The 25,373-nt window shown below is 34.6% G+C and overlaps 1 protein-coding gene and 2 pseudogenes across 1 annotated transcript in view; 1 reads left to right on the top strand and 2 right to left on the bottom strand.

The window, feature by feature from the left end:
* LOC145249496 (putative ATP-dependent RNA helicase DDX49) overlaps positions 1 to 25,373 on the top strand; it is a 619,310-nt gene that overhangs the window by 539,722 nt on the left and 54,215 nt on the right. The window contains exon 8 of the mRNA XM_080111104.1: positions 5,313 to 5,410. Within this exon, the coding sequence (XP_079967230.1) occupies positions 5,313 to 5,410 (98 nt within the window). The remainder of the gene's footprint in view (positions 1 to 5,312; positions 5,411 to 25,373) is intronic.
* On the bottom strand, positions 8,440 to 8,584 carry LOC145249830 (U2 spliceosomal RNA; annotated as a pseudogene).
* Positions 13,283 to 13,399, bottom strand: LOC145249926 (5S ribosomal RNA; annotated as a pseudogene).

Raw genomic sequence — 25,373 nt, 5'->3', positions numbered from 1 at the left:
CATCTGTTCCATTTTATTCTTAGAAACTACTGAGCCGATCTGGTTGAAATTTTGTATGGACCTTTATTATAATGAGGTGCAGCAAATTAAGTATTATGGTATTCATTCGATGCACAGTTAGAGATTAATAGGGGTTAGTCACTGCAATACCAAATTTACTCTAGCAGTTTGACATAAACACTCATTCTAAATCAAATTTGCCCGTTTTTAACAGGCCAAAATGTCCAGTCTATATTACATTTCTCTTAGTCTGTCTCTCTACCCGTGTCACATTTTCTCGGAAACTACTTGACCGATCTGGTTGAAATTTTGTGTGGACTTTTGTTATAAAGTGCAGCAAACTAAGTATTATGTTATCCATTAAATGCACAGTTACAAATTAATATGGACTAGTATTTAATGTAAAAATGAGTACAAATTTAATCACATTCAACCATCAATTTGACATTAAAAAAAACTCATTCTTAGTTAACAGCTGATAAACTTTTGCCAATTTTTAATGGGCAAAAGTTATTTTTAATGAGCAAAAGTTATATTTTTCAAGATTTGAAAATTTTTTTTTTTTTTTAATTAGCATAGTCAGTGATACACTGGTTCTCTTTTGATCACTAAAGTTAAGCAACATTGAGCCTGGTCAATACCAGATGGGGGGACGAATTCAAGAATACCAGGCGCTGTATGTGGAAGGACAGCAGTACCTTCCTGCAAAAATATGCATTGTCAACATGAACACACCTATCCATGAGCAAAAACCTTGCCAGCCCGCAGTGCCTAGTATAATGATGATACCTTTGAATAACAGACACCAAATAAGGTTTGGTTTGGTTTATTTATTACAAGAAATGGAAAGACACAACAATTATTAAATGACAGTCACTTGAAAGGAAAAAGATGTTAGCGTGACACACAAAGTAACATGCGCGCTATCGTATTAATATATAGATTAAGGGAGTTGCAATAACAACCCGTTATATTCCTCCCTCTCTTTCTCTATTCTTAATCCATCTTCCCCTTTTTGATTCCCGACAAATTTGAAACGTTTTTTTTTGTTTTTTTTTTTTGCTTTTTTACATAGGCATCACCACTTATCAAGGCCAAGCGGCCACTCGAGGATAAGGGTTAAAGAGTATACAGTAGAAATTGGACAATATAGTAATCGTTAGTAATGGAAATTCATTAAATTTGTTAGCAAGTGGAACGGCTCATCAGGAACTTGTTTACGTTAGACTTGAAGACAACCATATTGTAGTCAGCTGGAAAGCAGGAAAACGGAAGACAGTTCCACAGGCATGCAGTTCTAAGAAAGAAGCTTTGTTCACGGAATCTACATTTAGGTTTAGGCACAGATAAAGAGTGGGGGGAATTATTGATAGTGTTTTCAGCTAGACGAGTGTTTCTTGTGAAAGTTTGGCGAGGGGGGACCATAGACTGAAGCTCAGCCGAACACTTTCCATGAAAATAACGATACAGTAGAGACAAACTCGCAACATCTCATCTGTGAGATAAAGGTTGCAGGGAAGAGAAAAGGACATCTCCCACCCGGCCACAAAGTCTATTTTGAACTCTATCAAGGCAGGACAAGTCCTTTCTAGCAGCTCCTGCCCAAATGTGGCAACAGTATTCCATCCTTGGATGTACCTGGCTCTTATGTAGATAGAGAATTGCATCAGCAGTGAGATATCTACTGGATCGATAGAAGGATCCGACCATTTTTCCAGCGGCCTTGGCAACAGATTTGATGTACCTGTTCCATTTAAGATCAGGAGTAAAGGTCAAGCCCAGAAGCTTGACAAGAGCCATTCATTTCAACTTATGCCAGATGGGGATCAGAATGTTGCACAAACATTAGTCATGGTGAAAGTAAATGTTGCATTCATGGAGGGACACCCCGCATACTCGGCTTGTTCGCTTGTCTTCGCCCACTACGTTTGTCAATAGTCATTTTATTTGCATCTTTCACCTTTTGTAGCCTCATCCAGTGTGCACGGGTACAAACAAGAAAGCAAGATAACAAGATCCACAAACGTTTATAAATATGTTAAACCCTCCAAGTCTAGACATTTCATATATACAAGGGTTATTAATCCAAAAAGTTGAAGAGCTGCGAAAACACAAGTGGTACTATTAGAACGAGCAAACGGTTGAGCTCCAGAACTTATTTTTCTCCATAGTTTTCATTTTCAGTTCATAAGTATGTTGAACCCTCCAAGTCAAGACATTTTGTATATATACGAGAGTTATTCTAAAAGTAAAGCCTTCTTTTTTCTATTTTTTTAATTAAAAAAAGTTGGAGAGCTGCAAAGATGGGAATAGTTCAACTAGAACGAGCGATCAGAATTTATTTTTCTACATAGTCACCACTATTTTAATTGCAGTTTTCTTTTGACAGAAATTCAATAACGCATCTCTGCTTCTGGTCCACGTCCATGATAGAGGTTGCTTTAGTAGAGTCTCACATTGTCAATATCTGCGATAAAGAGATGAAACTTTCAGGTTATGAATGCATAAGTTCAGTCTTCATAACACTGTAAATTGTAATCCCTTCTGATCCATTCAGGTGGAAAAGATAGGAGGCATTACTTTTGGGACGCCCTTGGTACATATAATCACTGACTAAATAGGCAGCTTTGATCTTCCAAGTTATGTATCATCTATTCTCTATGTATGATGTTGTCCCTAACATAAGAAAGAACCCCCCCCGCTTCTTCTGTATCTTCTCCACCTATTTAATTGAAAGCATGTTATCCTTTTGTGACGTCATAAATATTTGCCTACTGTCTTGCGAGTCTGTTTTAATGGATAACGTGTAAATCTTTACAATTTAAAAAAAAAAAAAAGTTTTGGTACTTTTGCAGAATTTAAACCAGACGTAACTAATCGTCCGCCTGGCTTTGCTCGAAACATGATGTCATGCGCTCGATTTTTACTGTAATCTGATATAAGATGCCAAATCAGCCATTCAATGCGCATCAAAGGAGCAGACGACCTTTGGGGGAAATATTGGAAGAAACAAAAATCAATAAAATAAATAAACAACACACGCTCAAACAACTAAATTTGGTAATGATCCTTTTGTCTCCATCTTAAACCATATATCGCGAAGCTTTTGTCTCCATCTTAAACCACATATCGGAAAGCTACCCAGTTGGGTTGGCGCTGCCTCTTCTCCCTCCACTTTGACATCGTCTGATGCGATTGTAGAAAAGTTTACCTAATCCTAAGGGAATATCCCGGCTGTCTTCATTAATTAAAAAAATTATGGTTGCCTAGCCCCACCCTATGGGAGGAAAAAAATGTTCACTAAAAGAAAAAAAAAAGGAAAAAAAAGTTTATTTTACAAAAATAAAGAAAAAGAAATACATGAAATCACAAAAAAAATGGTTTTCTTAATTTTGTTCAATTTTGTTTGACATAAAAAAATGGTTTTCTTAAGTTTGTTCAATTTTGTTTGACATAAAAAAAATGGTTTTCTTAATTTTGTTCAATTTTATTTGACATAAAAAAATATGGTTGAAAAAATTAAAACTTGTTTATTTTTTTCACTTAAAAAATTGTTACATTAGGTCGTTATTTCTTTTTTATTTTCATTATATATTTTTTCGTGATTTTATCATATTAATTGATTTCTTCAATATTTTCTTTGGGTAGCGTTGTTATGCTTTGATAATCAGTGACAATCGGCGAAAGCTAGCGGTTGACATCGTGTTCTGAGCAAAGCTGAGCGACCAGTTAGTTACGTCTGGTTCAAATTCTGTACACGTACATAATTTTTTTGAGTACAGATAAATTGGTATCTGCTTCGCAAGCCTTCTGTTTGGATAATCGCTTCGGCATCTTCTGGCTGTCCATGTTGGTTTTGTCTGCTTCAAAAACAATTTTTATTAAGATGTTGATTGTTATCCTTGCAACGTTTTGCAATTTTATATATTTGTGTAGTGGTCGATGTTTACACATTGGCGTACGAAATCAAAATGCATAAACGCATTACGTCTGCGTATACACTATCCTAAATAAAAACAAATAATTATATTTTGTACCAATCCAAAAACTTTCTGAATTTATTGGAAATGGTCTTTCTGGGAGCTACTTCTAAAAGCCAGATTTTTCTTCAATAAACCAGTGGGACCCAGTTGACCCGAATCTGCAAATCAGTGTCACTGGATGCCCCTTGTGGGGACCCATCTCTGCAGCATTACCTTCCAGTCATTCACACAATCATTAACGGACGCATATACAGACAACTCCTCACATTATCGTCTGTCAATTTATATGAACTTTATTATTCATTGAAATATATCCAATCTATCTCACTGAAATATTTTACTAATACAATAACAAAGAAACATTGACTCTTAAAACACAACTTTCAATGAATTATCTATAATATAAATCTTACCTGTCTATTTAAATGTATGTATGTATGTATCAAAAAAACTTTCGACAGAGGCAATAGATCCTGACAAGATTGGTATCATTTTGAAGCTCGACGTCTCTGCCGATAAATATCGAAAAATTGGCCAAAAACATTAATTCTTTCACCCTAAACTTGCCCGTTTTGTACAAGGTGGGGTCGATTTTTTTCGCCGACATTTTAGCATGTCGTCACCATTGAATTGAGTTCAGTTAATTTCAACGCTTTTGACCTTCGGTCGCGTCATGGAGACATCGGTTAAGATGTTAGATTTTCTTTCGCTTTCTTTTCCGCCTTCACGGCACGGGTTCGAGCCTGCCTGCTTACTACCACTTTTTTTTTCTTTGCTCAACACACACCTCCAAACACCCGAGTAACGCCGGGCACCCAGGCTAGTAATTTAAAAAAAATGAGCAGAGAAGTTTTGAATACGATTTTCCTGACCCCTGAAACTCACAACTCTTAATTAATCGATCCGGACTTCTTCAATGCCTCATTTAATGAATCCCTTGTTTTTACAAGAACTCTAAAACTATTCATGCACATTCTATGTGTTTCTATTGCTGAAAACTGTCCATTTTAAACATATCTCTTTTGTAAATATATGCCTTCTTAACTTATCATTTTCTAGTCTTTACCATATAACAATGTCTCTCGTTTTCTCAAATTTGATTATAAAACCCTAAAAACTTTTTCACTGAAAATATTTCTTTGAATCCAGCTCATCCCAAAAATACTTCTCCCATTACAAAACATCCTAAAGTATAATCTTAAAACTGGTGCAAACACATCGATAAAAAAAAACTAATAACCTCCTCCCTAAAACTGTTGATCAAAACCGCCATATTTGTTATTAGACGATTGTTTTCAACCTATTTTGTTGACCTTTTGTCTTTTGTAGAGGTCTCGATATTCCGATGGTTGACCTGATCATTAACCATAACATCCCAAACAATCCAAAGAATTATGTCCACAGAGTCGGAAGAACAGCAAGAGCCGGTTTGTACATAATTTTTTTTTCCTAATTTTTCATTCTATATAGATTATAGAAAGCCAAATAATGATGTGAGATTGTGCTTTTTTTCTCTCCAAAATCAATTTTTTATGTTTATGAAAAAACAAACTTTCAACTTATAAAAAAAAAAAAGCCTACATCGGGTTAACATTTAATTTTTTTATTTTTTTCTAAACTATCTTTCCCATCGGAGATATAAAATCCCTTGTGGATAACAGTCCATGGAGGTGTTAGTCATGGTTGGATGAAATGCCTTGTGCCACACATGACTGCGTATTACGAGGTAATAAGTATTGGCAGTTAGAAAACATTATTTCATTGAATTTCTATAATATAGTTCAAGAAATTATATTATAAAAATTAGAAAGACAAATAACGATGTACGTTTGTGTTTTTCTCTCCAAAATAAATTATCTTTAAAAAAAAGAATAAAAATACTAAATCCTGATGAAGACTTTTTTATTTGTTGAAAGCTTGTTTATTCTTTTAAATAAATAATTTATTTTGGGGAAAATATAAACAAACGCACATCGTTATTTAATTTTCCAATTTCTATAATATATAGATTATAGAAATTAGAAAGACAAATTACAATGTGCGTTTGTGTTTTTTTTTTTTTTTCAAAAATACATTATTTATGTCAAAAAAAGAATAAAAATTCCAAATCCAGACGAAAACATTTTTTTATAAGTCGAAAGTTTGCTTATTCTTTAAGATAATAATACAAATACGAAACAATGGTTTCCAAGTGCAAACACTTATTCTTTTTCAATGTTTTTTTACGAAAACATTTCTCTTTCAAATATACAATCTAGCATGTTCTGCCTCAGAGATGCACAAAAAACTAAAAGCCTGCAATAAAAAGCTACCCATGTACACCAAGGATGTAAGTCATTTTTTTTTTTTTTCATGATAACATTGCAATGCACACAGAAAACCCTTCAGGGATGTATGCGCATTCTCCATTATCTCCCTTTTTTTTTTTCTCCTCTCCACCATTTCAAGTTATCTACAAGCACAATCATCCAGATCTACCAATTCGTTTTTCTATATAACTGAACAATTTAATTTTGTGATGAACATCAGGAAAATACGTTTTAATTGAATAAGGTTTCTCAGTTCGGATAAAAATAACATAATATATACAAGGGGCGTTCCAAAAGTAAAGCCTCCTTTTTTTTTACTCCAAAAGTTGAAGAGCTATAAAGACAGGAATAACACTATTAAAATGAACGACCTTTTGTGCCACAGAATTTATTTTTCTCTATAGTTACTACCATTCTCAATGCACACTTGCCAATAATTCAATGACGAATCTCTGCTTCTGACACACATCCATGACAGAAGTTTCTTTCATAGAGTCTTACACGGTCAATATCTGCAACAGAGAGATGAAACTTTCAGGTTATGAATGCATAAGTTCAGTCATCATAACAATGCCATTTTGTTTGCAACAGGATTTTTTTCTTCTGAAACAAAAAAATGGCTTTTAATTCAAAATTTCGTGTTTTGTAACCCAAATTCTTTAACTTCTGCAGGGTCGGTTCAACGTACAGTCAGGATTTGTCGTGGAGGAGAATTGGGCCTTTTTTGTTGATTAATGCTGGGTGTTGTTGCCGAAGTTTCTGATGCATTTTGTCCATTTGTTGACAGTACTTCTTCACCGTAATAGTTTCGCCTGCATTCACAAAACTGTAATTGATGAGACCAATCGCAGAACACCAAACAGTCAGCATGACCTTCCTTTGGTGCATCTGGTTTTGGGAAGTATCATGGAGCTTTGTCTGCATCTAACCACTCAGCTGAGTGTTGCCGGTTGTCGTAAAGAACTCTCTTTTCATCGCAAGTCACAACCTGGTCAGAAAACGGGTTGTTCTTGTTCCTTAAAAGAAGGGAAGATGACACTTCATAACGGCATTTCTTTTGGTTGTCGTTCAATTTGTTAGGCACCCATTTATCAAGTTTTTTGTTTTTTTTTGTCTTTCCAATCTCACAAGTGGTTGGAAATCGTTGTATACGTTGTGTCCAATTTAGAAGCAAGTTCTCGACCAGTTGTGCATGGATTGGCTTCAACTAAGGCTCTTAATTGATCGTTGTTAACCTCTGATGGCCGACGACTACACTCATCATCTTCAAAACTCTCATCACCACAATAAACTTTCTTAAACTACCATTGTGCGATGCATCCAGTAATGGTTCCTGAGCCAAAAGCTTCATTGTTTCAGCAGCTTTTTGGCCTAGCTTGAATTGAAATAAGTAAATTGTGCGAATTTGATTTTTTTCCATCTTGTATTCAACATTCTGAAAAGGTGACATAATTGTTTTTAAACAAGTGTAATTTAAACGATTAGATAGAGTGAAAATACGCTCTTTAAAATGATAAATAAAGTAAAGTTAGTATAACGAAAACTTATTTAAAAATACATCATTTGAAATCAAAATTAAAAATTCCACAAGAACACTGTTTTCAACCTAATATATTCTGTCTGGATTTTAATTGATATGGACAGCGATTCTAAGCCCAGGCGCTCATTCTCACCATGACAAGCTACCATAGGAACATCAAGAGTACCTATTTACTATGCCTCCCCACGGGACAGAGTTAGACACAAGGGTCGTTTTTTAACGTGGAGAAAAGGTACAAAAATAAAAAATTGTCTCAGTCATGAAGGACTGCTCCTCCACCGAAAGAGAACAAGAAATGGAAGTGCAGCATCTGAAGAACAGATGGTATTTATTTGCTCTCCCACTGAGCAAATTAGGCACAAGGCCAATTTTTAATGTGAGGAGTGAAGGGAGGGGGAAGGGAAAAAGGGGACCAGCTCCCGAGAGGTGGGAAATGGGAGCTGGTTAAAGGTCAGGCATGTGGGGTTGCCCCCACATCTGGTCTTTGCTAGTCATAGCTAGTCATAGCTTGCAGTATCTATCGGAACAGATGGTATTTATTTGCTCCCCCACTGAGCAAATTAGGCACAAGGCCGTTTTTAATGTGAGGTAAAAACCAGCTCCCCTAAAAGGGGTCACTCTGGTTACCAAAAATAATAATTGTCCCAGTATAGAGGGTTTCCCCTCCATTGACTGGTACAAATTATCTTAAGTGCAGTATCTGCCGGAACAGATACTACACTTTGATCTTGGCCAAAAGGCCAAGAACATATTTATTTGCTCCCCCACCGAGCAAATTAGGCACAAGGCCGATTTTTAATGTGAGGAGTGAAGGGGAAATGGGGACCAACTCCCCGGGGAGTAGGGGAGCTGGATAGTGACAATTGGTATGAAGGGTTGGCCCTACATTGACCAAGGTCTTATATGTGGGGTCGCCCCCATATATGGTCTTTGCTTGCAGTATCTGTCGGAACAGATGGTATTTATTTGCTCCCCCACCGAGCAAATTAGGCACAAGGCCGATTTTTAATGTGAGGAGTGAAGGGAGGGGGAAGGGAAAAAGGGGACCAGCTCCCGAGAGGTGGGAAATGGGAGCTGGTTAATGGTCAGGCATGTGGGGTTGCCCCCACATCTGGTCTTTGCTAGTCATAGCTAGTCATAGCTTGCAGCATCTGTCGGAACAGATGGTATTTATTTGCTCCCCCACCGAGCAAATTAGGCACAAGGCCAATTTTTAATGTGAGGAGTGAAGGGAGGGGGAAGGGAAAAAGAGGACCAGCTCCCGAGAGGTGGGAAATGGGAGCTGGTTAAAGGTCAGGCATGTGGGGTTGCCCCCACATCTGGTCATAGCTAGTCATAGCTAGTCATAGCTTGCAGCATCTGCCGGAACAGATACTACACTTTTGGCCAAAAGGCCAAGAAGGCCTAGCTTACAACTGTTCTTTGACATGTACATTCTTTAATTTTGTTGTGGAAGGGAGAGGGGCTAGGGGTAAGGTAATTAACATGTATATTGTCATTCTACTTATGTAAGACAAAGCATAAAAAATATAAAAAAACTTTTAATTTATTAAATTTTAAAATGTAAGTTTTTTTTTTTATATCTTAATAATGCTGATGTGATTTTTTTTTAATGGAAATCGCTCCAGACAAGTCATGAAACCACTTGGTGTAAGGAACTAAAAAAAAGTACTTCAGAATAAAAAATTTGCCAATGATAAGTGTTAGATGGAATAGATTCTGGCCCAGAAAACAGCAATTCTTCCCTCTTTGTCAGAAACATCGTTTATGGAATGTGAGGACTAAAGGACAAAGTAAGGGAAGCGAGAGTTATGCGGTTTCCAAAAGTAAACTCAAGATTTTTACATGTGGGTGTTTGTAATAAAACCCTACATAAGATCCATCATGGTGTTATCTCGCAGGTCACTTGACACTCATGAACCTTTATCCTTGAGTGGTCTTTGAACCTTGATTAACAATCTCTCTTCTGGCAACAGGACAAGCAGATATGTCAATTCGGGAGAAGAAAAAGCATGTGTTCAACAGAGCAGTTTTGTTAATTACATGGCGTTGTTTGGAAAGTACCATGAATAAATTCCTTTTATTTCATCTAGAGAAAAAAGTAGAGTCGAATTTCCTTCTTTTTCCTTTGCGACTGTTTCTGCATGCAATGTGTTGAACCCATTAACATGTAATGACACCATTGAAGAAGATTACCGACTACATTACAGATATGTGTGGGTGTTTATAATTAAATCCTACCTCATTCCCCCCCCCATCACCAATAATCATGTGACTCATTAACCTTTATCCTTGAGTGGCCTTTGGACCTTGATAAGCGATGCCTCCTCTAGTAAAAACAAAAAAAAAAAACAAGGACACAACATTGTGGTGATAAGACATGGTCTGGACTTGGTTAATAGTATGAGACGTATTAGATTAGGAGTTCTGGTTTGGACCCTAAGAGGGAGAGACTAGTTCTTGGAGCAAATGTAGCAATAATCGCCATGCACAGACAGATGGTGGCTTTGTAGAGATATAGGATACTGACAGGTGTGAGTTTTCTAATAAAAGAAGAAATGCCTTCTAATAGACTGACGATGTACATGTGTCCAATATTGGAAGAAAAACTGATTTGCATATTACTTTACTAACAAGCATTTCATTAATTGACGATTTGTTTCTCCTGTTAAAAAAAAAAAAATAAAAATTCCAATAAGGAATAATATATATATATTGTTTCTCCTGTTTTTACTAATGAGCGATCAATAAACCGAATAACATTCTTTTTTTACATACAAGTTCTTGATGCACGGGTGTTTATACATGTTTGTCCTTTTTTTTTTTTTTTTTTTTTTTTTTTACAAAGAAATCACTATTTATCAATGCCCGAAGGCCACTCGAGGATAAGGGTTAATGAGTATACGGTAGTCAATGGAGCAATATCATAGTAATCGTTAGTAGTGGAAATTTGGTAAATTGGATTGCTTAAGGGGACGGTTCATCAAGAATTTGTTTATGTTGGACTTGAAGATGACCACATTGTAGTCAGCTGGAAAGCAGGGAAACGGGACAGAGTTCCACAGGTGTGCAGTTCTAAGAAAGAAGCTTTGTTTATGGAATCCTCATTTAGGTTTAGGCACAGATAGGCTTCCTCATTATTTTGTCGTCTGTTTTACATGCTTACATGAATCGAACATCTTTAACTTCAAAACTGACATAGTTCTGATCAATTGTATATTTCTCTCATGTGCATCCTTATTACTCCCCCCACCACCATGTTTTCCTTGGTGCTAACAGATCAGATTGTTTGAAGATGTCAGCTTCCTGGCTTAAATGCACAAAACATTGATGTTATTTTGTTTTTCCATTCCATTTGCAAAATTCAATCATCTTCAGCAAAGTCATAACTAAAAACACTTTCCTTCTACAAAACAAACAAACCAAATACCATGAATAAATATTTAAATATTTGAAGATGAAAAAAAAGCTTTAATAATAAAAACTTTTTCCAAAATTACTGTATTCGACATTAAATTGGAGTATTGTAGTTACATCTGGGCTGGAACATCTGCCACTAGTCTCTTGCTCCTAGAGCCGGTTAAAAAAAAAAAGGATGCCAACCTCCAACCGCTGTCACATCACCAAAATATGGCATCCCTGTGCCTGTTTTTACAAGCACTTTAATAGTTAGTGCTCAGACAAACTAAAGCACTGGTGCCACCTCAATGTAAATATCCCTGACAAACCCAACATGTAAATATTCCCGACAAACAGCAAAATCCCATCCCTACACTGTAGAGATCTGTAGATGTTGTAAAGCTTTCTACTTGAATAAATTTTTTTTTCAAACTGGTAGACCTTGGAATTCCCTCCCGGGCTACTGCTTCCCTGACTGTGCTCAGAAGTTCAAATGTAATGTGAACAAACATCTCGTTGCCCAACTCCCTTAATATTATCCCTCCAAATCTGGTCCCAAATAGTAGCCGCTTACGAATTAGTAGCACTGTGCCTTGTTTGGGGCAAATTAGCGATATAAAAAATAAGATCTGCAAGATTCCATTTTATCGCTAAATGTGCTGAATGTATGAAGAAAACCTATTTTCGTTCGTATTTGGTGGTAAAGCAGTCAAAAAGATGAGAATTTAGATGCGGGCAAATTGCCGAACATTCCTGACGGATGTTGATAAAACATAGACAGTGGTAGGCAACACTTCATCAGATTGCTTAATGGCTGACACTTTTTTTGCATTTATTTATTGTGGGAGAAAAGCTTTACTCGCTGACATTTCGTATTGCAGCTGATCCGTTCATGCGCCACAATTTATCCCACCTCAATGGACAAAGACACTGTAAACAACGCAGTGTTGACAATCATGATTGATATTTACAATATAATGATCGGCTTCACTGGATTTTTAAGTGCAGCTGTACTAATGGAAGGGGGGGTCAAAAATGATGGCCAAAATGAATTGGTGTGTGATTGCTGATGGGTTAACTTTTTAGCTGAATGCCATAAAGGGCGAGGGTTCAATTTAAATCCTTGCTGACTCGATTTGCAGTATGGAGTACATGAATTTTAAATGATTTTTATTGCTAAAAAAAAAAAGAAAAGTGTGTATATATATATATATATATATATATATATATATATATATACACATCTATACACACATATATATATAGTAAGTTATAAAATATATATGGTGATTAAGCTACACAGAATATTCCGTGTTTCATCCATGCTAGGATTCCTCAGGCTGAGTAATCCTAGCATGGATGAAACACGGAATATTCTGTGTAGCTTAATCACCATATATATTTTATAACTTACTACCTACATATTGAGCACTGTTGAAGTAAATACTTAAAGTTTATGCATAGATTTATACTTTCGTATATTAATTTATGTGATTAAATGAAGTAGTTATATATATTCTTTATTTGCAATAAAAAATTATTTAAAAGAAAACGTATATTTATATATTTCTATTTCAAATGATTTTTATTGCAAATAAAGAAAATAATACACTGCACTTTATCTTAACAAGGGTCTATACAAAATTTAAGATATAATATTTAAGATAATATTTCTCTTTATATTTGAAAGTATCCAGATGATAAAACGCTCAATAAATTAGATACAGCAATTTAAATTTGTGCTCAATTTTGCATTAATTATTAATTGTGCATCGAATGTATACCGTAACACTTAGTTCGTTGCACCCTATCATAATAAAGATCCATACAAAAATTAATATCATTATATATATATATATATATATATATATAAAGGACGCCTTTAGTCATTGATAGACTATGGATACCCGGGGTGCCTGTGCATGAATTTTTGTGGCAGGAGGTGCCCAATCTCCTACCACACCTCTCCTGGGTCGACATTGTTACTTACCAGTGACAAGTGAAGTGTATGTACAGGACGACTGGGAACAAATGCCGAGATAAGCAGAGAGCACATACAGCACCTAGAATTCCCAAATGGTCACCCATCTGGTACTAACCAGGCTCAAAGTTGCTTAACTTCGGTGATCTGACGAGAACCGGTGTGTCAACGCAATTATGCAGTATATATATATATATATATATATATATATATATATATATATATTACATTGATTTAATATAATTTATTTAGTTTAATTATTTGTGTAGTTTTTTTAGGAATTAATAAATATTCTTATTTATTCATATTATATTTTCTAGATAATTCACAATTACAAAAGTGATTTCACGTATACAACAACGAAATAAAAAAGAAATTGATAAATAGAAAACATCAGCTGCTTACCATTTAGCTGTTTTTTTTGGCAATTTAAAAACAGCACAGTTATTAAGTTCATGGCTTTCTAGTGGAAAATACCACTTGCCCAATAACAAAATGTCGACACAATCTAGTTACTGTTTCGCTAATATATAGATTTAAAAAAAAATCATAATACAGAGTGTTCCAAAAGTCTTGGGATACATTTCAAGTCCTCATACCTGCTTAACATGAAAGTGGTGCCATTTTAAAGCTAAATGCATGAAGTTTTTTGTAAGGTAATTGATGGGGCACCACCACACTCGAGCCTTAGGGTTAGACCGTTTCTGAACACCACAAACAGATGGATTGAAGGATCTGGGCAAGATGATCATGATCTCATACCCTGGCCTCCCAAATCTCCAGATCTCACACCCTGCGATTTTTTTTTGGTGGGGGGGGGGGTTGTGAAAGGACTGATCTGTGTGCCTCCCATTCCAAGAGATGTGGATGAGCTAAACACCTAAATAACAGAAGCTGTTGCAACCATTGACAACACAATGCTGGGGCGCATTTGACAAAGAATTGGACTATCGGCTTGATGTGTGTCGTGTGACCAATGGGTATCACATTGAACATATTTGAACATACCATGAAAAACTTGAAATTACAAGTTTTCTTAATATACCAGATGCGTTTTTATATCATAGTTCTTCAGATATTCATCTTGTGCCTAAGACTTTTCGAACACTCTGTATAATATGTATAAATAAATAAGCCAATAAATAGATAAATAATAATCTATATAATATTCTGATTGTTTGTTCCTGTATGTTATACTTTGAAAAAACACAGATACAATTTTTAAAGACCAAACTGCTTCAGTAAAAAGGCCAATCTGGCAACCCTGAAAAAAAAATGAAATTGACCTTTCTTTGATATACTCTTGTTTACGAATATCATTATTATAATAATATATGGTCACTGTTGAGAAAGGAACCTATAGTTATTTCACTGAAGAAAGACGTAAGCAAAACATTACGTGAAAAAGGGAACATTCGAAAGAAACAAGGCACTAAACGAACATTGTCTGCTAAGAGATGCTGGACTGAAGGAGTAAATTAATGATTCTCTTACAATGTCTGATTTATTTACGCATACTAATGCTTACTGCGTTACTTATTTACTTTGTTATCCCTCTGGACTCCAGAATGGCTGAGCCAATTTTTTTTTTTTTTTTCACACATATGTACTTGGTGCGTCTGGGAGTGTTCTTATATAGGTTTTGAAGCAGAATGCCTCCAATAAATATTAAAAATTTATAATAAAAAGAATACTAATTAAGTCAGATTTTGACCAAAGTTATGCCTTATATAGCAAAACATCACAATTGCATTCAAGAAGTTTTATCACCACACAAGCAGAAAAGGCTAAGCATATAAAATCAAGAGTAGATTCTTTGATAAGACTGGAGCACGTTTGCAATAAATGTTTTTGCTTAGAGCACAATTGAACTGTGATACTTGACTTTTGCATTTTAAACTTTAATTCAAACCGTTATACAGGGTGTCCCACTTAAAAGTAGCGCAATCTCTCTAATCATTCTCTTAACGACCAACTGACACCACAAGACAAAATGCAATTCTTTTTCCAACAAGATGGCGCTACATGCCACACGTCTCACAGATCAATGATACGAGTTCATGACATGTTTATGAAAGAGAGAACAATAAGCAAAGGGTTATGGCTACCATGCTCTCCAGACTTGTCATCATGTGATCTTTATGTTATGTGACTGTAAAATACAAAGTTTCTACAAGTAATCCGCACAATCTAGACCAACTAAAGTTGAACATTACCAACACTATCAGGAGAATCACCGGAGATCTACAGGCAGTATCTGCAAACGTTGTTAAACGTGCCCAGAAATGCATAGATGTCAACGGGGGGCACTGCCAGCATCTTTTATAACAGTACAAATAATTTAAACAATAAAAGAATGTTCCTCCTCTCTACTACATTTTCTGGGCTACTTTTAAGTGGGCCACCCTGTACTTTGATTATGCATTTGTGTACAGTATTCTGCACTTGTTGCATCAAGAATAATTTTACCAAAGTGATTATCAGTGTTTGTCGTGTTGGAAAACTCACATAAGTTGGGTTTTTCCTTCTTTTTTTAAACAAGAAAGTCTCGACTTATCAAGGCTTGAAGGCCATCCGAGGATAAGATTTAATTAGCATAAGATGGTCGTTGAAACAACACTGTAATGATCAGTAGTAGAAGAAATTGAACAGAATCTGATTATTTAACAGGACCGCTCAACAAGAACGTGTTTACATTGGACTTGAAAACGACCATGCTGTAGTCAGCTGGGAAGCAGCCTCACAGGTGAGCAGTTCTAGGAAAGAAACTTTGCATATGGAAGTTTCGTTTAGTTTTAGGTAGAGGGGGTGAGAGAAAGGGAAACTATTGCGTTTAGATTTAAGAACAGATACGGAGTGGGAGAAATTTTTAACAGTGGTTGCAGATAGACGAGTGCTTTTTGTGAATGTTTTGCAGGCGGAGACCATAGATTGAAGCTCAGTCGAGCGCATGTCATGAAAATACCGATAGAGCAGAGATAGATTTGTTCATGGAATCTACGTTTAGGTTTAGGTACAGATAAAGAGTGGGGGAAATTATTGATAGTGTGTACAGCTAGACGAGTGTTTCTTGTGAAATTTGGCGAGGGGGGACCATAGAGTGAAGCTCAGTCGAACACTTTCCATGAAAATAACGATACATCAGAGACAAGCTCGCAACATCTCTTCTGTGAGATAGAGGTTGCAGTGAAGAGAAAAGGACATCTCCTACGAGGCTACAAAGTCTATTTTGAACTCTATCAAGGCAGGACAAGGTCTTTCTAGCTGCTCCTGCCCAGATGTGGCAACAGTATTCCATCCTTGGACGTACCTGGCTCTTATATAGATAGAGAATTGCAGTATCTGCAAACGTTGTTAAACGTGCCCAGAAATGCATAGATGTCAACGGGGAGCACTTCCAGCATCTTTTATAGCAGTACAAATAATTTAAACAATAAAAGAATGTTCCTCCTCTCTACTACATTTTCTGGGCTACTTTTAAGTAGGACATCCTGTATATAAAAATAACTTTATAAAATCAACAGTAGGTTCTCTACAGTGCAATGTATTGTGGACTAAGTCACTATGATGCTTTCCCCTGGTACACTGCAATGGATCCTCGACTACTGCAGGCAATCAATCCATTTGATTTAAAAATTGGCTATTTTATTGATTTCAGTTATAATAAAAGTATGGGAGGGTGAAATATTTGTTGATCCTCATTCAATCCCGGACAATGTCGGGTCTTGCTGCTAGTGTATTATAATATACAGTAAAATAGATAAATGCAACTTGTTTTGGGGTCACTGGATTCAAAATTTAAATAAAAAGCTTCATTTAGCTTTCTAGTGCAAAACAGTTAATGTAACGAAAATAAATGTTTTGCTTTTTTTTTTAATTTTATTTTCCTATATTTGCCGCTGAAGGCATGAATTTTATCGACGAAACAAAAAAAAAAATGTTTTCACTGTCTATTTGTGAACTTTCACGACAAAAATGTTCATTTTATAACGCAGAAAAAAAGACACGACAGGTATAAATATAATTACGCGGCTTCCTGTGACAACCTTTTGACATTAGAATGGCACACCGATTGGAATAAGAATAGAAACGGAAGGGGAAAAAAATGCAGACATGGGTGGAAATCACGACTGATATGAACGATTGTTTTCTTTTTTATTTTCCTGCAATTATTGTAGCAGTAGGTGTTATTAAAAATGTTTATGTGTCGAAAAGTGTAAGATTTTGAGAGCATTGGATTCTGTATTTAAGTTTTAATTATTAAAACTTTTTAAAACCGTTGGTATTAAAATGTATAAGTAAGGTTGTATGGTTATTGATGTGTATATATATATTTGCTAATATTTTTCCCCCCAAGGAGATGTATAAACATCGAAAACTCATGGGTTAAGGAAATATATTTTACTATACTGTATTCTTTGTCTTGCATACAATAAAATTTCTGTGTTTGAAATTTAACTTTTTCAAATCACAAATTTTAAATTCCTAAATTATGATATATAAGGCTTTTGACTATAGTATATGTTGATGTAAATAACACTGTTAGTGTCAATGTGTGTTTATAAGACTTAATGTTAGTATATGTTGATATAAGTAAAGTTGTTAATGTCAGTATGTGTGTAGGTATTAGTATAAATAAGGATTTTGATGTATGTGTAAAAAATTAAAGCAATGCACACAAGTCTGTGTAAATAAGCCAGTGCACACCAGTCTGCGTAAACAAGTAAGGCAGTGCACACCAGTCTGCGTAAACGAGTAAGGCAGTGCACACCAGTCTGCATAAACGAATAAGGCAGTGCACACCAGTCTGCGTAAACGAGTAAGGGAGTGAACATTAGTGTGCATAAATAATTAAAACTGAGCATTAACATGTTTAAATAAGTAAGGCTGTTGGTGTCAGCAACTCAACTTGTACTTTTATTAATAATCTTGATTATGAATGGAGATTCTGTATGTTTGTCTGAAGTCAAAATACTATTTATACTTCTATTGCATTATCAGACATTAGAAATAAATAACAATTTAAGTCCGAATGTTGTGCATCTCTTACTAATGGAGATTTTGTATCTGTCTGTCTGAAGCTGATACAATATTTTTGCTTCCATTAATTCTATCATTCTGCAATTTGGTAATGCTCAGTTGAGTTTATTATTTCTGAGTAATGTCTTTTCCATTTTCAACACTAGAAGATAGTGTAGTATCTGTTCTCTGGTCATGATACCATCTTCCTGGAAATTAGAATCCCCTTTTCTGGAGAGAGATAGTGCAGTACCTGTTCTATTATTGTGAGACCATCCTATCAAGCATTATTCTCTCAATTAGATGAGTAGTGTAGTATTTGTTCTTTTATCATGAGGCCTTCCTCCCTATTCTTCTTCGGACATACACACAATTCTTCTTGACATAAGTTTCCGAGGAGAGGATCAGTATTTTCTTTCCAAATTAGTACACAAAATCGCTAATATATATATATATATATATATATATATAATAGAAACAAAAAAAATGCAAACAGAGGAAGAATTTTCGACATTCCTTATTCTTTATCTCTATTTATATAAAATTAGGTGGGAGGTGATGGTGGTCTAATGGTTAATGACACAGTGACGACCTGGGTTCCCAAGTTTGAATCTAGCCTTTTCTACAAACCTGTTACTTTTAAGATGTTGGCAACCTTCATGTGGTGGTTACACTTGTAAGTACCTGATGTCTTTCTACAAATGATTCTGATTAGAAAAGTATTGGGGAAACCTAATGGCTATAATAAAATCTTTGGATCTATACAATATGATGTTGACGATATAAAGTTAGGTATGTGTATATGCTTACATTAACGATGAGACGATTCCTATATTACTGATTTTGATTCGTTAAAAATCTCTAAATGTTCAGTTTAATCAAAAATACAATGTACATATATTTTCGCAAGTATCCCTGTGTTATTTTCTCATATCATTTCAAAGCTTCTTTCTTAGAACTGCACGCCTGTGGAACTCTGTTCCGTCTGCCTGCTTCCCACCTGGCTACAACTTGGATGTCTTCAAGTCCAACGTTAACAAATTCCTAATGAACCGCCCCCTTAAGTAAACACTTCATCAAATCTCCACACTAACTTACTGTACTTGCAATAACCCTTATCCCTGAGTGGCTTCCAGGCCTTGATAAGTGGTGATCACCGTGTAAAAAAAAAAAAAAAAAAAAAAAAGATCACCTCTTTACCAACTTTACCCTTTATTCATTATGTCATATGGTTTTGTTTCGATCGACTCCTTCGTTCAGTCTTGAAAGACAAAGGATACCCCCTGTAGAGGCAGCTGTGCATGTAATTGTGAGGCAAGGGTTGTGCAATCCTCAACCACACCTCTCCTGAATTGGCACTGTTTGAGTCCAGTGGCAAGGAGAAGTCCAAGATGATTGGAAACAATGCCGAGATAAGCGGAGAGCACATACAGCACATGGAAGTCCCAAATGGTCACCCATTTAGTACTGACCAGGTTCAATGTTGCCTTTTTTTTTTTTTACGCAGTGATCACCACTTATCAAGGCCCGGAAGCCACTCAGGGATAAGGGTTATTGCATGTACCTTACGTTAGTGTGGAGATTTGATAAAGTGTTTACTTAAGGGGGCGGTTCATTAGGAATTTGTTAACATTGGACTTTAACACATCCAAGTTGTAGTCCGGTGGGAAGCAGGCAGACGGAACAGATTTCTGCTTTTGGCCATTCGGTAATTCAGTGGGAACCAGTGATTATGCAGTACTCATACCATATCATATATGAATTTGAAGACTATTGTTGGCATTGGTTTCTCGGGTATTTTTCTAGTCAGAATCCTTTGTAGAAAAACATTGGATACTTATTGGAGTGATCAATGTTGCCAACAGCCTAAGTGAAACTGATTTTTGTGGAACCAACAAGATTCGAACTTGGAACTACCCAGGTCATGTCTGTGACGTTAACCACTAGACCACCATTATCTCCTGCCCAATTTTAGGTAAATAGATTTAAAGAATGAGAATAAGAAATTATTTTTTTCGTGGAAAATTCTCTCTCCGTTTGCATATTTTTTGCTGCTAGTATATATATATAATGGCCATCTTTTTCTGAGATACGTTTTGAAGCATCCATTAGCCATGTTGATGATGAAGAGAATTCCAACCTAAGATTTGTCAACCATGATTTACCAGACTCCAATAGAATGTGACAAATCAAAAAATGAAGACATTCTCAAATTAGACAAAGTTTCTCTGCGTTTTGATTTCTGCTTTTGGCCATTTTTTTTTTTAATTATGTCTTCCTTGCATTTTCTGTTGGCCACATTATGGACTTTTTTTTCTATTTGTCCGGAATTATTATTTTTTTTTTTTTGTATTTATTTCATTATACATTTATTTTTTAATTTAAGGAAGAAACAGAAACAAATTTACGAAATAAACATGCAATACAAATAATTTTGAATGAAATGTTAATATTCTTGTCATTTTGAATTAATGGATTCTGAACATGAAATAGATAGTTCGGCACTCGAGGAATTTTTGCTTTCTTTGCAACTGTCTTTTTTCGTTTTGTTTTGTTTTGTTTTTCATCACCTTTTTTTTTCTGTCTTTTACTGAAGTCAAAATTCCTTTTCATCTGAGAAAGAACATTCCATAACTTTTGAGATGGAAAGAGAAGAAATCTGTAATCAACGTTGAATAATAGGGTGTGAAAACCTTAAATAAAACCATTTTGAAAAAACGAAAACAACCATTATTTTTTTATTATTACTTTTTAAATGCTAAAAATTAATAAAATAGGAAGTCTAAAGAGAAAAGAGGAATCCCTGAAGAATTTAAAATATATATGAACAGAAATTAATACACAAGTAATGATTTGGATTTAATATTAGAAAATTAATATATTCACCTGGGAATAAATTGAAAGATGGAATAAAATAAAAATGTAACGTATACAAATTTTAATTCTAATTGAAATGTTTAAAATTAAAGAATTAAATGAGGGTTTCAAGAAATGTTGATAGAACATTAAAACAATCTGATTAAATTTTTTTATTTTTTTCACAAAATTAAATTTCATATTAATACGTTGACTTTTACCTAAAAATCCATAACTAACGGATTGAATCCTCATCTAAAAGTTAATGCAAATAAAATTCTATGAATTTAAATAAGTTTATTAAAATCATGGCATCAAATATATTTGAGGCCCTCAGGTAAGCAAAAACCAAAAGAACACTTTTTTTTTCTTTTTTTTTTTTTTTAACTTTTGGCTTTTTATGGCTTGTGATAAATTGAATATTTTTTATAGCGAAAAATCCAACATTAAAAAAATATTTCTTTTGATACAATATCTTAATATTTACCTTTATTATAAATCTCCAAAGTTGGCAGAAGAGGTTTTGTAAATATTTTTTTTAATTAAAAAAAAAAAAAAAATTGTGTAATATTTTGTTTATAATTCAAAATGATTCCGAAAGTAAAAAAGAAAAGAAAAGAAAAATGGTGTCAAGGGAAAATTTGGTCCTTAATCGTATAATCAGTCCTATATAATATTTTGTTTGTTCCTCTTTTCATTAGTCTCTGCAAACGTTGTAAAAGGTCAAATACAATTTTTGAAGACCTGACTGCTTTAGAAAAAAAAGGTTAAACTCGCAAAATATAGCTTTAAAAATGCTAATCTGGCAACCCTGGACAAGAATATGAGATTGTCCCTCTTTTCATGTAGCCTCAATTTCGAATATCATTATTATAATCATATATGATCATTGTTGTGATGGTGTAAGAAAGAAGCTTGTAATTTCAACCTCCAGTCTTTCTTCTTCTTCTTCTTCTTCTTCTTCTTCTTCTTCTTCTTCTTCTTCTTCGTCTTCTTCTTCTTCTTCGCAGAAGAAAAAGTTAGTGAAACATAATGTATAAAAAAGGGAACATTCAAAACAAACAGGAAAGGTAAAAAGAATGAACATTGTCTGCCAGGAAGTGCTGGACTGAAGGAATGAATCAAAGATTGTCTCTTACAATGTGATTTTATTATGTGTATTGAACTATGTAGCACAATATTACTTTCTGAGTATTTATTAGTACTTATTAGTTTATCTGATTTGGATCAGTTCTGTATTTAAAATACAATGGACACTATTTTCATAGAAATGTTAATAAACTCATATTTGCTGCACGTTGATTTTTGTGTCCAAAAATTAAATTATTTTGCATCATCCATAAAAATGTCAGCTTTATCAAAATATTTGTTGATTAAATATATTTCTTATTCCATGACATTTTCACGAGTCTTGCTTGTAGACGTTAAATGGTAAGGGATGGCTTATTTGCACAGCTAATTACAAATTACAGCTAAATAGAGAAATTAAAATTGGTGAGACATTTTAAAGGTCCCTATAATAAAATTGAAATCTTTTTTTCTTATTTCTAAAAGTGCATAAATTACATGACCAATGAAAATTTCATTTAAAGGAATCGTTTTGTAAGCATTATTTTCAAGTGACGTATGTCACATTTGTGTGTGTGTGTGTGTTTCATTTTCTTATTTTGTTCAAGCTGGAGATGTAGCATCCTACCAGATGCCAAACATTCACCTGCTAACTAAGATATTCCAACCGAGAGATCTTTTTAAGATTCTGACCATCCTTTTACATGCAATTGTTTGAATCTCTCTTGCACTTGGTTTACCAGGTATATTTACCAGGTAATTTTCACAATTCTTTTTCGTAAGTTCAGTTGCTCCTATAATTACTGGAATCATGGAGATCTTCCTAAGATTCCAGTTTCGAGATGGCATAAGTATTATTTTTAAATGTAACACATGTCACTTTCTACGAGCATTATTGTCAAATGTGTTATTTTATTTATATGCATTTTCAAATGACACGCGTTACTTTTTTATAAGCATTATTTTCAAATGTGACACGTGTTTTTACAGGCATTATTTTCAAATGTGACACGTGTTTTTACAGGCATTATTTTCAAATGTAACACGTTATATTTTTACAAGCATTTTCAATTGTAACACATGTTGATCTTTCTAAGTATTATTTTCAAATGTGACACGTTACATTTTTACATGCATTATTTTCAAATTGGTCAACTCTTCATTGTGTTAGGTAAATGATACCGATTGAAGTACAATGGTTAAAACTACTTACTCTGTATAAGCACTGCTCCTATAGCAAGTCATTTCAACCTACTATACATACTCTAACTGAAAAAAAACATCATTCTGAGACAGTCATAATTATTTGTTTCCCTAGTTTTACATATGAATTACAAAATATCTAATAATTCCCAAAAAATTCTGGCCTTGATGGGGGGGGGGAGACAAAAACTTACTGCTATGGTTTCAAATGATCTGAAATAACAGCAAGGGGAGACTTGATTCCAAATATTTTTCATATGTTATATCTCCCCTCTTTGGTTTTCATAAATAAAGTAAATTTCACTGTGCATAAGGATTATTTGATACTGGAAATATTCATAATCATACCCTATTTCCAAAAATTACCCACAGAATACTCCTTATAAATCTGGCTTATGATATAGGAGGAAGGTGTCCATCTAAGACTGAGGTTCTCAACCAGGGGTAAATTTACGCCTTAGGGGGTAAAAAAAATTATATAGTCGCAGGTAAATAATTTGGATGAGGTCATTAGTAAAAGTGTTGAAGTGTTACTTGGGATAAATGAAGACATCACATACCATTTGGATATCTTTCCAGGAATCATTTCACTGGCTACTTTTTAAAAGACATGATTCCAACAGAGAAATGGATAATAAGATCTTTTTGTTATTGAACTGTCAAAAATAAAAGACGACAGCCCAGTAAGAGATCAACCGATTGATCTTCAATCTTCTGCTATTCTTTGTAAATTTTGGTGTTAATTTTTAGATAAAACTCACAGGTTCATTCTTACTCCTTACTCAAGTGCTTGTTCATTTCAACACTGAATCAGGGTGCTCAAGTTTAGCAGCAATAAAGACAAAGGCGAGAAATCGCCAGAATGTTGATGACGATATGAGAGTAGCCTTGTCAGAAATAGCTCCTCACATAAACAAACTGATTGACTCAATGAATCAGCAGTGTTGCTACAGTTAATGTTTCTGGTGTTTCTGTTCGTTATTTTTTACTAGCGTAGGTGCTCGGCGTTGCCCGGGTGTTTTAGAGGTGTGTGTTGAACAAAAAAAAAAAAGAAATGGTGGTAGGCAAGCAGGCTTTAATCTCTAACACAAAGGCAGAAAATAGCGTGAAAAAATAAGTGACGTCTTTGCCGTTGCATCCATCGCCAAACCAGAAGTGGCGAAGATTTAAATCAAGGCTAGTCAAGCGAAAAGAGGGGATGACTTTCGAAAATATCAGCAAAAAATGCAACCCCTCCCTGTAGGAAAGTGCCCAATTGAGAGTGAAGGAATTAATGTTTTTAGCCAATTTTTCGATATTTGTTGTCCGAAGAGTCAAGCTTCAAAACCGATTTCGTGAAAATCCGTCGCCTCTGTCGAAAGTTTTAGGCAGATATACATACATACATACATACATACATTTAAACAGATAGGTGAGATTTATATTAGAGATAATACAAATTCATAATTTTCTGTTTAGAAAAGGTTTGATTTTCTTTATTTTTGTGATACGAATGTTTAATACTATTTTCATACAAAACTAACAGTCGTAAACAATAAAAATGGTTCATTTTGACCTTGTTTTTCGGTCATTTTATGATGGCTATGGAGTTTTTGTGTGGGAGTAGGGAGTAAATTCAGAAATACATACATACAGCCAAGGTTGAGAAAGGCTGCTCTGACCCCTAAGATATACAGCCAAGGTTTTTGTCAGTTCATGTCAGTTTATCTCGATCTACTCTGGGCCACAACCTGTGTTCAACTGTGCCAAACTGAAAACTGTCCTCAACTGTCACAAATTCAAGACTGTCCGTAAATTGTTATTAAATTTTTGTGATGCAAATGTATAATACAATTTTTATATAAAAAAAAAAAAAAAAACAAATAAAACAGATCTTTTTGACCGTCTTGATTTTTCTGGGTCTTTATGAATTTTTTGTATGGGAGTCGGGGATAGATGGAGAAATACATAAAGGTCAATGATGGAAAAAAGGTTAAGAATGACTGATCTAGGGGTTCTTGGTTGGCCGCAATTCT

Source organism: Euprymna scolopes, chromosome 28 (assembly GCF_053919585.1).
Source record: "Euprymna scolopes isolate OS-2025 chromosome 28, ASM5391958v1, whole genome shotgun sequence".
Classification (NCBI taxonomy): domain Eukaryota; kingdom Metazoa; phylum Mollusca; class Cephalopoda; order Sepiida; family Sepiolidae; genus Euprymna; species Euprymna scolopes.
Note: the sequence above shows the minus strand (reverse complement) of the source record. Positions and strands in the feature narration are given on the sequence as shown.